At 32.8% G+C, this 16,359-nt stretch overlaps 2 protein-coding genes across 3 annotated transcripts; one reads left to right on the top strand and one right to left on the bottom strand.

The window, feature by feature from the left end:
* The first annotated feature begins 123 nt into the window (after positions 1-123).
* LOC118276845 (methylosome subunit pICln) lies at positions 124-16,183 on the top strand. Its single transcript, XM_035595420.2, has 6 exons — positions 124-418; positions 1,729-1,869; positions 8,679-8,771; positions 9,219-9,355; positions 9,831-9,944; positions 10,821-16,183. The coding sequence occupies exons 1-6, from the start codon at positions 294-296 to the stop codon at positions 10,850-10,852; spliced, it is 642 nt and encodes a 213-aa protein (XP_035451313.2). The 5' UTR covers positions 124-293; the 3' UTR covers positions 10,853-16,183.
* Positions 3,771-8,160, bottom strand: LOC118272069 (uncharacterized). 2 transcript variants are annotated; one of them, XM_035588382.2, is made up of 2 exons: positions 4,032-8,160; positions 3,771-3,936 (listed from the first exon to the last, which is right to left on the bottom strand). In XM_035588382.2, the coding sequence occupies exons 1-2, from the start codon at positions 6,415-6,417 to the stop codon at positions 3,932-3,934; spliced, it is 2,391 nt and encodes a 796-aa protein (XP_035444275.2). In that variant the 5' UTR covers positions 6,418-8,160; the 3' UTR covers positions 3,771-3,931. The 2 variants fall into 2 exon arrangements, with proteins under 2 accessions (XP_035444275.2, XP_035444273.2); XM_035588380.2 differs by lacking the exon at positions 3,771-3,936 and having other exon boundaries at positions 3,943-6,556; positions 7,575-8,160.
* Positions 16,184-16,359: the final 176 nt, after the last annotated feature.

Genomic DNA, 16,359 nt, shown 5'->3' with positions numbered 1-16,359 from the left:
TATTTGTGTAAAAGTTGTTTAAGATATAAAATATTTAATATATTTGCTGCATTGGTAAAATACACACCGATTATTCAACCACGAAGACATTAGAAAAAAGTCACGCAATTGTCAACTGACGTACAACAAAACGTATTTATTATTCTTTAGCGAAGCGTGTTTCATGCGAATTTATTTTGCTATTTGATTATTTGCCGCTGCTCTTGTGCTAAAATACTTTTAAAACTCATTCAATTAACTTAAAGCGTAGTTTATTGTATAATTTAAGTGTTTTAGTTTATAAATCAAGCAACATGGTTGTTGTATCTCCATCGTTTTCGGTACCGGCCGAAGGTATTTTGATGCAATTGCCTTCGGTTAATTTAATAGTAAATAACGATGTGGACTTGGGTACAGCAACGCTGTACATTACTGAACAGTAAGTATATGAATGAACAATTCAATTTCAGACATGATAAATAGAAGATTTTCTTCTATTTCCCACGTTTCTTTGATTAAATTACGCACACGTTTTCTTTACAAAATAACAAAGAGAACAATAGAAAAAGCGGACTTTCTAATTAGTTTTATCAATAATATACCTAAAATATTATATATTGTACGAGTAATAGTCAAATACACAGTTTATAAAACAATATTGTTTACGTAAAATTGTGTGATCAGCTGAAATGTGTACACAACACGACGTAATTATCAAGCGGTTGACCTTTTATGAATGACAATTAATGAGAGTGAGTGAGGGCCTTAGACAGGTCAAGTGGAGTAATCTCTCCTAATTAACTGAGCAATAGTAATTAATTAGTTCATTAATGACTGGATACATACTGAAATGGATAGCTGTTTATAATTTCTCTCATTTATTTTACTTGTTTAGTACATTTTTACATATTTAATTAGAAAAAAAAATATTGAAAAATATAAAAAGAATTTCTCTTATTGTTACATTAATTCCACAGTAGTCAAGGAATTAATATTGAGTTTATTTTGTTACATATATGATGGTCAGTGCTTCATATTATTTCCATAACTAATTTGCTTTCAACCTATACTTATGTCTGGTAGCCAGTGCATCTTGTTATGTAGTCTTTATTGGCCCTTGTTTATTTTAACTAATGACAATTAATATTCTTGATTGATACAGGTTTAATATTATTGGTATTGGTATCTGATAAGATCTTATAAACCAAATAAGACCATCTCAACCTTGTTTCTTAGATTAGGGAATTTTAGTAAAGAGAATAACATTTTTTAGTATAAAAATAGATTTTTTTGTAAATAGAATTATTTTAGTAAAATAACATCCCTAAATTTTGGAGATTTTTTGAAAGCTTAAGCTTAAGGTTTGCTTTTTAGCTAAGTTTAGGGGTTGATAGATACAAAGTTGTAACTTTTGTCAAGCTCATGCAGATAATTTGTGACCATATGAAAATACTATGTCTATAAGTATTAAAGTTATTGTTGTACATTTAAGTAAAAAATTCTCAATATTCTTTCATGTTTATAAATAGAAAAATAACTTGGAAAAATTTAAGTTGCTCCCACACAGCAGTTATATAACGTTATACAACATTGTGTAACATTTATAATAGCATGTAACATACTCTACAACCACTGTTATAATTTGTTTAAACACAAATGTTATTGTTACACATTGTTGTATAACGTTATATAACTTCTGTATGGGAGCACCTTTACATAAATAAAGCCAACTCCATATTTCCTCTTCAGCAATGTGGTATGGGGCGGTGGAGTGGGTAGACAAGGAGGTCCGTCCCCGACAGTGACCCTCATGTACCCGAACATCTCCCTGCACGCAATACAGAGGGACCCTGGACCAGGACTCATTCTGGTCATCAATCATGAACTTAGGTAAGAAAATGCCACAATAGTTTCCAATCTTTAATTCCCAATTCCACTATGGCTGCAGAGAGGCAGTAGAGCAATTTCAAAAAAAAGTGTACCCTGTTTTAAAATTCGATTTTAATTATTAAGTTATATTTTCTTTTTAATTTTCTACAGTATAATGGGAAATATAGTTTATTATACAGGAAAACAAAAAAGAACGCGGAATACGAGGCATTTTCCTGATAATATCAAAACAAAATGGACTTTTTGACGGAACTAGTTCCGTTATGTGACTACATTTAAAAGCAAAATTAAAGAAAAGTATAAAATTAATAAGCCCTTTCTAAACGTATTTCAATTAATATTACGTGTCATCAATTGATAAGTCTAATATAATAGCCTTAGCTTCTGGTATTAATACAAAAATACTTTTTTTTATTCGGTTTGGTCACTCTATCGCTTTTTACTTGGTTATTTTTAAATTTTACTCAAAGAACATAACATTTTACTTCATATGTGTACCTTTTTAGAAAAGAAATACATTCACTGTAAATATAATTTGTGCCTTGCACAGATTTAAAAGGCAAAAATTCATCTGATTTCATGGAATTTACACCATCAATAAGAAGGGACAGTCACAAAATGGAAGTTTCAATATGATAAGGCTGGGTTCATAATGAATTATAAATTGCCTAAATAATAAGTAAGTACCTGCCATAGTAGGTAGGTCTTAAACTGAAACTAAGTCAACAAATTATGACATCAATTAATAATTCAAAATTCTTAGCCCTGTTTCTCAAATTGGAACTAGTTTCATGTTCAAAAAAATAATAATTACTTACGGAAAAAATCTAAGAAGATTAGTAGCTAAGAAATAAAACAATTATTTTAAATATTCTTTTTATTTAAGTAATAAATCCTTATCAAATCAATAGCTTTAATCAGTCTTACCGTTTTTCATAATACTTAATTTAAGTGACACTTTTGAACTATGTTCGAGTTTATATTGTAAATAATAATTATAAAAAACTTAACAACTTTACTACAGTAACTAACTTTTTCAGTCGTATTAAATAAACAAATCTAAAAAAATTACAATAAGAATCTGAGATGCATATTCTTTTAGAATATTTCAATGAAATGATATTAAGTTAGTAGCCTCATCAAAAAAGGTACCTACCTGACCTTAAAATATAACTACTAGGTAATAATAATATTTCAGTAATCTACACGGAACAGAAAAAACTAGGGGAAGTGTCATCCAACACAATTACTACGGTAACCGCTGTCGCCAAAATCACACAAATGAAACGATAATCATACATTCACTACAAAGAAATAAATATTTTGATTGGCGTTGAAGTTTTAGTCAAAACCAGCTTAAGTAGCATACCTTATCATCCGGAAATAAACGTTAAACCAATTACGTAGAATTTTTTTGCAATAGTGCAGAATATATTTAAGACGTATTATGTCAAAGTATGTATATTCAATTGACTAATAATTTCCGCTACCCTGTCATAGTTGGCGGTGTTCTTAGTGTTAGCAATTATACATTATATTCCGTCACTGATAAGGTTGACAATCGCGTTAAAACGTCTGAAGTGCAAGTGGTAGCCAGGGACCTAGTTATGACACGCGTGTCACGCCTACATCGCACTTCCCCTTGTTTTTTCTGTTCCGTGGTAATCTACATAAACTCTAATTAGGTATTTGAATTTGACTTTGGTAAAATATTTGAAAAATACTTTTAATCATTGCACATTCTTCTTAATACGTGCTTAATAATTTGAACATAAAGTACACTCATCATTAGTTAAATGATCATATACGGAGTAATTACAGTAAAGACACCAAAAAAAAGAAGTTAATAATAAACTTTTTATATCTTCACGAGTCATAATTAGAGAAAAGTGTCCTACGTATTGACCGCATCCATAGCAATATTCATTGATAACAAAATGTGTCTCAGTCCAAGGCCATTTCAGGTCATAAATGTAGAAATCCATAAAATCATCGGAATTCAGCACCTTATCTATGTCTGCGTATATTACCATGTCGAAAATTATCCTGGAAAATCAGAATTTTAATCTGAAAAAAAAAAAACAGTTTTAAATCAAGCACTTAACAAAACATAACCATAAAAATAATTACGAACTCTATAGAAGTTACACGAGTTACAATACCTCCTTCCAAGCATGTGTCACAAAGATAATCCCATTCTGTAGGACCATCGGTGCATTCTTCACAGTACAGTCTCTTACATGACATACATTTTGCTTTTCGACCTACAATCGAAGTTTTACATTTCTGGCATAATAAATTGTAAGTCGACCACCTTTTTGTGCTTTTATTTTCTTTTTCAGGGTTTTGTCCGTCTGTGCTTTTGGGTTTCGGTGCAATAATAATTGGTATTACGTTAATATCCATAAGCTCTACAGGTTCTTCGGAATTGTCAATATTTATATCAAGATTTGTTAGATATTCCATGTCTGAAATATCAAATGTCCCTGCTAATTCTGGCAAAGCAGCGGCCAGCGAGCTGCCTTCTAATGATTTTATGGTTTCTTTGTGTTCAATTTGAATCTGATTCTGTTCCAATGAAATATCAACTAACACTGGGCGTCCGGGTTGTAATGGTTTAGGTGGTTTTGGCACAGATTGCTCTCGGTGGATTCTTTCACCACCTCTGTTAGTTGTGGAAACTACTGAGTGAATTTGCGGCTGAAAGCAGGTGCAGCATCCTCGAAAAGGTTCACAAAAGCAACTGACGTCTCTGAATTGTATAATATTTTCATCTTGGGTCATAATCTGATGTACCTGCAGGGTTCCTTTTAAGGGTTGTATATTTTTGGGTAAAATATGAGTCATGTCGGTAATGGCACTGTCTGGAACTAGAAAAACTTTTGTGACCTTTAGGCATTGTTTCAATATATCATAAGCATCCTTGGCATCAGTTATGTCAAATCCATGGCAAACTTTTCTGTCCAAAACGCGCTTTACACTGCCCCCAATACCGTCAGCCACACTTTTACCATGCCCTGATTCAAAAAAAGACCATGTAGCAAAACTGAGTTGCAGTTCTTTTGCAAAGTGGGCAAACAAGAAAAAGTTATTTTTTTGTCTGTATTGGGAAGACGGACCATCACTAAAAAAATGTATGACATCCACATTTGGAGTTTCTTCTTGAATTAGTCGGATAATTGGAGTCAAATGAGCCCAGATAGCTGGTGGTTGATGATTATTACTTTCAGCAATTGTACAAAATGATTGTGATTTGTCACGCCAATATACCATGCCAGTATGCAATGTTATCTGATTTTTTGACGCTCCGAAGTGCATCGCTTGTATTTCACTGGCCAATTTAGCTTCGTAACTTTCGGAGAAATCGCAGACCAAAACTACTTCGTTGTCCTTTAATTGTGAGATGGCTTTCTGATATTGGCTTTGCTGTTGTTGCATATTATAGTGATGTTTTTTGAAATTATGCAGTTCTTCATTAAATATATTTTTCAGATCTTGTAATGTCCCTGATTTAGTGATCTTTTTAGTCCTTTTGGTTTTAACTTCTTTGGTTTCAGTTCCTTCTTTTTTTGAATAGGTGTGATCTTGGCGTTCCCAGTGAAGCCAGGATACATTGGAATCGTCTGTTTTACTGTTTTCAGAGCTCTCGAAATCCAGTTTTTTATCTTTGCATAATTCGCATTTACCATACATACAAGTATATTTTTTAGTGTCACAAGCTACGTTACTTAAGGCTTCTCTCATTCCTATCTTCAGCGCTCCACATCGTCTTAAGGCAGCATGTTGGAATTCGAGATTACTGTGTTTAATGCAAAGACAAGTGTCTCTTGCATTAAGGCGAGGCGATAATACATAAAATGGTTTGTGTTTGAAGAAAGTTGTAAAACCATATCTCCCACCTCCATCTTTATATTTCTTGTAAGTTTCGACCAGCGTATCCATCAGATACCTAATCTGCTTTTTCTTTTTATGCTGTGTTCTTGTTTCCTTTCGTCCCGATGTGATTCGACTAACATCATCTCGTAGATAGAATTTGGTTATTTCATCGATATTTATCAGTCTTATTTTCTTTTTTTTCCCTCTTGTTTTGCCAATTAATCCCAGAATTTTAGTTACCAACGTTTTGTTAGTAGAATTGTTCACTATTTTTTTAAATATTTTTTTATCATTGTGAGATTTAGTACTTTGATATGTTTTTTTCAAAGTAGATTCTAACACTTCTTCCCTAGCACGCATTTTACTAATAATCAGATTCAAACTATTAACTTCCTTTGTGTTTTTAATTTTAAGTCGATGTAGACGTTTCTTGTATTTTTCTTTTTCAGTTTTAAGTTTATCTGCATTTTGTTGGAGGTATCGACACTTTTTTACTAAAAATCGACATTTTCGCCGGAAGCCGTTTAAAATGCTCAAATCTGATCTTGAAATGGGATTTTCTGGCTCTCTTGTAACTTCTGTAATATTTTTCCTTTGTTTTTTTTTAGCACTACTTTTCCTTTTTTCTTCCCGCCATTTTTTTCTCTGTTCTGCGGCTTCTTCTGGTGTCATATCCGTGATTTTCTTTTTTTTCGACTTTAGTCGATCTAAGTTTTTTTACATTGGGCGGCATATTCATCCGGGCGTTCATTTTTTAATTTTTCCCTGTATCTCCTCGTTTTCTCCGCGCCAGTAAGCGGCATTGTAATACCTAAAAGTGTTAAATAATACTACAGGTTCTGTCAGTCATTTTCGTTTCGCATCTTTACCTAGGCATTAAGATTTGCTTCAAAATTATTGTTGTAGGCTGATTAATGTCGAAATGCATCTGATAGCTTTAAACCATTAAAGTACAAAAACTCTTTTTTGCTTGGAAGTAAGGAATTGTTACGACTTTTATACCGGGGTATTCCTTATTCGGCACCAAAGATTTTCGGCACCAAGCTATTCCTGTTTCGGCACCGAATGAAGAATACCCCTTTATGCCTACAATGACATGAAATAAGACGTTCATTTAATGATAATAATTTGAATAGTAAACATTTTATCAAAGAAGTTTCTGACACCAGAGAGCGATGTTTAAATAAACAAAAGCTCATTAAATACAGTATAATAGCAATAGCTTACAACATTTGTTTTTTTAAGTAAAACTTGATTAAAGATTAAATAAGTTCATTTTATGAGCAAGTGTAAAAATAAAATAGTTGTCTAGTAGGTACCTACTCGTATGAATATCTACCTACTTAGTTCTACGCGGATCTCATGGGTAAGTATTAAAAACACTACCCAGGTACATGGAAAACAATAGTTATTTTAAATTCACAAAACTTATCTAACGTTTGAAAGTCGTCAGTAAACTTCAATTTTACAGATTGAAGTTTTTTTGAAATGTGTAATTTGAAACTGAAAGTAAATAAGAAAAAAGCTACATAATTTATAACTTTAGTACTTATGTGTTAATTCGGAGAGTAAACATTTACATTATGAACTAAGCTTTATGCATTCCGACCTATAGTGACTTATCGTTCCGTTAAATGTGACCGTAGAAAAAGTCACACAACGGAGGTCACATAATGCTACCTTCTTGTAGTTTTAAATTGTTTAAAAATTAGCCATCTTACTTAGCACAAATAAATTCTTGGTATCAAATACTATACAAAGTTTTGAATGTGTACACAATAACAATAATCAAAGAAAAGTGATTATAACAGTAAAACTTGGTCACATACCTGAGAAAAGAAATCAACACACCTGCACTTAAAAAATACGTCCGCACTTATCACAAGTTATTTTGCTAGTGAAAACAAAATGGCCTCTGTCGATGAAGGATGATATTTTGTGTTGCCATTTTGTGGCAATACTTTTCGCTATTAGAAGAATTTTTGCACAAACGAGCGGTCACAAGACGGAATCTTCCGGAAAGCTAAAATTTTCGTTTTAAATTCATATTTATTTTGAAAAGAAAATATGTAAAAAAATATATCATTGATACCTTTAACTGATAAATTCGACTTTTAAGAATTTAAATTATATATAGAAATCACTAAATTAGACTGGATTTTTTTTAAATCAATCATATCTTATCTTAGTTGGTAAGGGGACAGGTATATTTGATGGTCTTCAATATTTTAAAATCTTCGTAAGTTTTATATTTAGCAAAGTAACAACATAGCGACAATTTCTATATCTATTTAAATATATTTTCTTGTCACTTAAATTAATATATTCTGCTAAAAGTTATTCATCTCAAAAAAATAAATCAACAAAGTCGAGGGACAAGGCAAAATCCGGGGGTACACTTTTTTTTGAAAATGCTCAGTAAACAATTGGGTAGTATCCACAGTCAAAAATAAATTATTTGGAATTTTCAATACAATAAAAAATTCAAAAACCAACACAATTTTATTTTCCTTTTCCATACTTAATTTTCCAATTTTTCTAGATAATTTTCTAGAAATAAGTCTGCTATTTCATGTAAAAATCTGATGATGTCATAATGCACTATTTCATAGAAAATATAGTTTTTTACTTTTCGGTAAAAGTAATGTATTTGACTAGTAGGAGACTAGTCTATTTTTGATAAAAGAATTCATTATACAGGGAGTAAATGGAATGCTCCCAAACGCTCCAATCAGGTGATGGTAAAAACTAGTTTTATTAAAAAAATAAATAGGAATTCAATGTTTATTTTATGTAATAATAGTTGTAATCTACTGCTTAAAGTTGATGTTACATGAACAACACGAAAACAAAAACTATTAAAATAATAAAAACAAAAAATATTGTATTATTTTTCTGGAGCATTCTGCTTACACCCCATATTTATTGTACAGTTTACCAGAAATGACGCAGCAGGGCGCTGGCGACGCGCCGGTAGACGATGACGATGAATATGATGCTGACGAGGAGCCCATGACCAAACTAAGGTAAACAATATGACATTTGTTTTGCCTGTATACATAAATAATAGGGTAGATGACTAGTTTTTATTTTAACGTCCGTCTTGTAGATTATTTTAAAATATTAGATATGTATTTTTAATTTCTTACGGAAACTAATAGTTTCGAAGATATATTGATTTGAAATATCCCGTGACGTCACTTTTAGGTGTACATTTTATATTATACGTAAAAATGTCGTATTTGCTCCCACTCCTAAATTAATATTCGTTTTATTTAAGTATTGTTAACTTATGTGAAATTATTAAAAAAAAAACGTGACAAATATTTTTTCATTACGTAACTGACGGACTAAATAGATTTTTAAGTTTTATACCCTGTCATCATCCAAAGACATAAAGACCGTGGCTTACACAATGTTTTTTAGCTGATAATACACACAGACACACATATAATAAGAGTAATTGATTTCAGATTTGTCCCACAAAACGACAACGACTTAGAAGCAATGTTTATGGCGATGAACCAGGGTCAGTCATTGCACCCAGACCCCGCAGACGAGATCGATGAAGATGAAGACCCTTACATGGATGGAGAGGAGTTTGACGATGGTATTTTTATTACTATACTCCTCCGACCAGGCTAGGTGATCGTGCTTGGCAGACTTTCTGCCCAACGGTCTTATGTGCAATGTAGGATTTAAGACGTCATCTATTGATTTGATCGTCGATAGTCTATGGGCGACTTCTGTCATCTATCACTTGTCATGTGTTGCCACAATAACAAAGCATATCAGACTTCGCCCTTTCCTAATATTATAGAGTATTTGTATGTAATTTTTTTTGTGTTGCATCTACGGTACGTTTTTATTGTATGTTAATGATGCGGAGGCTGGATAGTGGTAAAGCATAAAGGCTACATTTTTTTTGGAAACATCGATACCATGGGTGGCATCTGTCGCTACTAAGATTTATTATTGCCTCCTGTACATTTAGATAAAAGAAGAAAAAATGGTGATAAGTTCATCACCTGAACTTCTTTTAAAGAAGTATACAATTAATATATTAACAACTGTTTCCCTTACAGGAGAGGATGAGTTTGAGGACGCGGAGGAGAGCAACATGTCTGCCGAGGACGCGGCCGCGAGGCTCCGGCAGATGAGGCTGGAGAACGTCAACGGTACACACGAACAAGTAAACAGTGAGTAAATCTTACATTTATTAATTTACTAGCTACTTCCGCGCGGTTTCACCCGCTCTGCTCGGTTCCTATTAATCGTAGCGTGATAATTTATAGCCTATAACCTTCCTCGATAAATGCGCTATCCAACACAAAAAGTTTTAGTTTTAGTTTTTAAGAATTATTCAAATCGGACCAGTAGTTCCTGAGATTAGCATGTTCAAACAAACAAACAAACAATCAAACAAACTCTTTAGCTTTATAATATTAGTATAGATTTATTTCAACTCTTACAACTAACGTTACAGGTAAATTATATAACCTAATGCATATACATGAGTATGATGAAAGAAGAAAAAAGAAAAACAGTTTATTTGCACCGATTACAAAAGTAATAACATAAATAATTATTAAAAAAAAATGTATATACGGCGCAAAAATATGATAGCGCTAGGTAGTCCGTCTATAATTTTTATGAAATTGCTAACACGCATTGAGCAAGCGTGGTGATTAATGCGCCTTCTTCGTGTGAGAAGAGGCCTTTGGTCAGCAGTGGCCAATTATAGCTAGGCTGATGATGTGATGTGTATACAGGCACAGACGTCATCGGTACGCATCGCATGTAGGCATTGCCGATGATGCGGTGCAGTTGTATGAGTTTCTATACAAGACAAACTAAATTGCGTCTACAGGCCCGCATCGTGCGATGCGTACGATGCGGGCCTGTGGATGCTTACCTTTAACCCCTTGTCTGTCGGTATATAAGGCACAATAGAAAACACATTGTGTCTCGCGTAGATCTGCGTTCCGACAGACAACGGGTTAAATCACCCTCAATTGCTAGATTTATTCATCACCATAATCAAGCTAGAACTAACATGATCCTTAATATTTCAGATGACACGGAGGACGCGGACATCGCGGAGTGATCAGCTGAACATCTAAACGTATTTGTTAATTATTATTATTACCTGCTTCTTCTATGTCTACGCTACGACACACATACTTTAACACTTGATAAATTAAATTATGATTAAGAGTCCCTCTGTGACTCGAAACTAGTAGAGTTATTCTCGAGTAAACCGGGATTTTTAGTTAACTCGCTAAACTCATATTCGTATTTTTGTTTTTTTTTTTAATGAGAAGCAAAATCAAGTTTCCAATACAGTGTTCTCGACCATACTGCCAATGTCGAATGGTGACGGCAAATTGACTTTGACTTTGTATAGTTTATTGTAAAATGAATCTGATTAATTCTGACTATTAAATATATTCTCAATACTGTAGCCCTCAGGCATTGAAACTAGTCGGGTTGTCTCGAACAATTTCGAGAGAAATCTCCTTCTTCTTTTAATCACGGCGACTTTTAACCATGTGTGGTTGGGAAACAAAAATATGTACAAGCGATTGATTTAAAAAACCGTAAAAAGTTATAAAATTATCACAGGAAGTAACCACTGCAAAAATAATTCATAGAAAACTTAGTGGTAGGAACCTAAGGTTGACAATACCGCGGGTGGTTTTGCGGTAACACGCGGGAAAGGTTAGTGTGCCCATAGCCTGATATGATAATAAAATACCTATATCTATTTTTGTTTTGTCTGTCCTGTTAAAGTATGTGTGTCTAGTTATTAATTTTAATGAGATCTAGTTGTTTTATGTCGTGAATGAATGTTTGCCCTCATTCCTAAGTGTATGCCTCGATATTAAATATATAATGGTCATTTAGGGACCTTTAACCCTATAAATATGTTTTTTGTTTTTATTTTGAACTTCTGAAATGGTAAGACAGAACTGTTTAATAATATATTAGTTAAAAGCAAGGACGTTGAAAAAAAGGTGGGGGTATTCCTTCTTAAAAGGCCGGCAACGCACTTGTGACTTCTCTGGTGTAGCGGGTGTCTATCTGCGGCGCTGATTGCTTACCATCAGGCGACCCCTCTGCTCGTTTGCTTCCTATTGCATATAACAAATTGATGGTCTATTGTAACTTAACTGTATAAAGTATTGGCTTAAAGCTGTAAAATTATGCATGGTTTAAGTATAATAAATAAATAAAGTACGTTCGCCTTTTTTTCAACGTCCTTGCGAGAAACTAAATTAAACTTGAAATACTATGAAAATTGACATTGAAGAAATAATAAAATCTCAGTAAGCCTTTCTTCACCCACTCAAACATGGTTAAACACTATTTTCTGTTGATTCTACAATACATTATTTTATGTTATGAGGCTGTTATTATCGGGCAAAATAATATCGAAATAGCTTTAGAAATTTCTAAGCAATAATTCTGCCTAAATATGACCTATGTCCAGTATGTATTTGTACAATGTTCAATTTAACGAAAAAATCTCAATTATTCTACGTTTTTATGTAATGTCAAAGTTACATAGTAAATAATCTCGTGCTATTGCCAAATTGGGTGTTTTCTTCGTCAAAAAGAAATTATTGTTCACAATAAAATATGTATTTCAAATTAATCCTAATTTTCTTTAATTCATTAACATTACTATGATAATACTTACGTTTTTAGTAGTTTCCTAACTGATTTATGATAAAATTGTCATTTCGAAAATAAAATGGGCTTATGAAAACACCTATATAATATTCTTGTGTCACTTACTCCAACTATATTGTCTATATGAATGAAAAAGATAGGATTCATCGATTAACAATGCACTTTTGTCGGCCTTAGAGGCTTTAAAAAAGGATTTTGTTTAAGTCATTTTTGTAAAATAATAGATGGATAACTAGTAGAACAGAAATCCACCGTTTTGTGCGTTAAATATAATAAATACTGAAAGCAAATGAAGTGTAGTAAATAACATATACTTGATAATATATTTCATACGAACTTTCAAAGTATAAAAAATAGAAGATGATCATTGAAATCGCATTATAAATATAAGGTCGGCACTGCACTTGGAATCACCTGATATTACACAGCTATCTATGGGCGATGCTGATAGCTTACCATCAGGTGGTCGGTCTTTTTTTTTCTACAGCAATGAAAATCCTCATGGACTTCCCCACAACAGGCTTGGCCCTCTATCCAATATGAAGAAAATAGTTCCTAAAAATGTAGTGACTTGAATATCTATCTTGTAGATATCAATTATTCTTCAACAAAAACGGGTATTTATGTACTGAAGTATGTATATGTATCTTTATATTTAATGCACACAATTGTAATTTCTAGTACCTATACATTCAACAGAATATAATAGTAATATACAGGGTGTCCCTGAAGTCGACGTCCAACAGGCACCAGGTGATCGGCAAGGTTCCAAATGTTATCAGAAAAATATAAAAAAAATCCTAAGTCCTACAGTTTTTAAATTACAGTGACTTATGTGTTATCCACGAAAAAGTACACCCTGTGCCAGTCTTTTGACTCTTGTTGCTACAAATCTTTATTTTTTCGTCTGCAGTCTTCCTTACATTATCCTGAATAGTGCTCCAGTAATATGGAATCATAAATTCTTAGCCAACTGCTTTAGATTGGAAAACATTGTTAGTTTTAGAGTTACCAAATACTCTGAATAAAATTTTCACCTTACTTTAAGTGACTGTACTGAATAAATTATGTATGGCGCTAGTAGTGGCAAATTTCACCAAAGTTGGCGCATTTAATAAGGATTATAAAATGGTATAGCACTTTGCACATTATTTCTTAAATTCGACACAAAAAAAGATTTTCCAACGAAACTCCGTTTCGATGAATTTATTTGAACTTACTAAAATTTCTTCTAGAGTACTCAAATCATACGTTACAACCTCGTATACACTAGACAACACTTTGCACGCGATTTGTTATCATCATGTTGAAAATCAGCGAGGATCTGTTGTGATCTTGTCAAACAACATTGTCTGTCTACTCATGATTTTGCTTGCAGCATTCGTCGGCAATATTATCGCTGGAGGAATTGGTGTTGTGCATCTCGAGCCATCGTACTAGGGCTACGGGATTCTAGCTAAGCACTGGCTTTTTTGCAACTGTAACTTAATCGGAGGATTCGCCCAGTCCTTTTTTTTTTGATGGGGATATGACGAGTAATTGTGCCTAAGAGCTCATGTCTCTCATGCTCACGTCGATATGCTGTGTGGGTACATGAATCTGCCGCGTCCGTTCCTTTTGATTTTACTACACATTTGATAATGTGTTTGATACACTATGAACATCATATTGCAATCATTCAATATTATTTATTGAAACACAATACATAATAACAGTTTCTCTAGCGATAATATTGCCGACGAATGCTGCAAGCGAAATCATGAGTAGACAGACAATGCTGTTTGACAAGATCACAACAGATCCTCGCTGATTTTCAACATGATGATAACAAATCGCGTGCAAAGTGTTGTCTAGTGTATACGAGGTTGTAACGTATGATTTGAGTACTCTAGAAGAAATTTTAGTAAGTTCAAATAAATTCATCGAAACGGAGTTTCGTTGGAAAATCTTTTTTTGTGTCGAATTTAAGAAATAATGTGCAAAGTGCTATACCATTTTATAATCCTTATTAAATGCGCCAACTTTGGTGAAATTTGCCACTACTAGCGCCATACATAATTTATTCAGTACAGTCACTTAAAGTAAGGTGAAAATTTTATTCAGAGTATTTAGTTCCTCTAAAACTAACAATGTTTTCCAATCTAAAGCAGTTGGCTAAGAATTTATGATTCCGTATTACTGGAGCACTATTCAGGATAATGTAAAGAAGACTGCAGACGAAAAAATAAAGATTTGTAGCAACAAGAGCCAAAAGACTGGCACAGGGTGTACTTTTTCGTGGATAACACATAAGTCACTGTAATTTAAAAACTGTAGGAGTTAGATTTTTTTTTATATTTTTCTGATAACAGTTGGAACCTTGTCGATCATCTGGTGCCTGTTGGACGTCGATTTCAGGGACACCCTGTATATTATATGATATTTTTGTATTAGTAACTTTGGCACATATGTGCTAGCTGCTAAAACGTAGTTACTATATATTCGACCGTCGAATACATGAATATAGAGTGGAGAATTAATTTTTGTATTTCCTTTTTTATATAAACTGGTGCTTCCTACATTGGATCGACTAAATAACGTCAGAAATCTTATTATATTAATATGTATAATTAGATTGTATTACTTTTGGCGGTCGGTACTCAATTACATGTAGTAAAAAGCTTATTCACGGCAAAACTGAGTAAGTAAATACTATGTTAAAACATTTTTTATAAGTATGTGTGTGTATCTGTTAATGTACCTATGTTTTCTTTTGAGTATATGGGTCAATTCATTTTTATATACCTACTAAGATAAAGATATGACCGAGTAACTTTTTTCTTTATTAGAATTATTGTCTAATGTCTGAAAATCAAGTGAGGGGCATTGGCTCCACACTTGATTTTTCTCCTGTCATAGGTGTTTTACAAACACATACCTACCGTAAAACGGGGTAAATAAAATTCAAAGGATGGATAGATGTAGGAATGGGAATCCATTTCTGTATCTATTTACCCAGTATTGCCGTAATTTTCCATGCATATAGCTCGGAATTTTGCAATACTTTTTGCTAAGAGTGAATTTGTCATGTAAAATTTCAGATTGACGCTTCCATTTACAATTCGCTAATATGAATTGACCCTTAATTAATGCAATGCTTATTGCATCAGACGCATGACGATTGATTTCGCTAAAATATTGTAAGAAAAGAATTTAGTAGAAAAGGGAAAGTTTATGGATATGAATAAATGAAAATGATTAATCGGTTCCTATGAGTACAGATATCCTTATATTTAGTACTATGTATTTAATTTATTTAGTATATAATTAAATATGTTTTGAGTGATGGTAGGCAGTGCGTTGTGTGTGAACAGTGAACTCGAATGGTAGTACTAGTTATTTTATTTTCTTTTCGCAAAACCGCCTATTATTTTTGTTGATAAAAATAATTTGCTGTATGTTAAGACTGTATAAACAGAATTTTACGTATAACATGTTTTTTGTAGCATATTTTCTCACCAGAGGGCGTGTTAAAGTGTGCTAAAGTATGTTTGTATTATAAGTTCGTAACTTACGAACGGGTGAACCGATTTCGATGCGGTTTTTGTGTCAATTTTAGCGAATCAATCGAGCGAGTTTTATGTTTTGTTATTTGTTAATTCGATTAGACGACTGTCAAGTAATGTACGCTCAAATTCATGTAGTATTTGTATTCCAAATATGTAGTGTATGCAAATTGAATAAATAAAACCATATCAAAAAATATATATTGTATCATTTCCGTATAAAAAACAAAGCTTAGCTGGGTCCGTGTACCAGTGCTAAACTATGTGTACCAATGAATATGATAGGTGGAAGATAAACGCATCCACAGCAACGTAACATAGCACATCTTTGCTCCCTAATAAAAACACAGTATGTATGCCATGTCGGCATTAT

The sequence above is a fragment of the Spodoptera frugiperda genome, chromosome 17 (genome assembly GCF_023101765.2).
Source record: "Spodoptera frugiperda isolate SF20-4 chromosome 17, AGI-APGP_CSIRO_Sfru_2.0, whole genome shotgun sequence".
In the NCBI taxonomy this organism is placed as follows: Eukaryota; Metazoa; Arthropoda; class Insecta; order Lepidoptera; family Noctuidae; genus Spodoptera; species Spodoptera frugiperda.
This window is presented reverse-complemented; position numbering and strand designations above follow the sequence as displayed.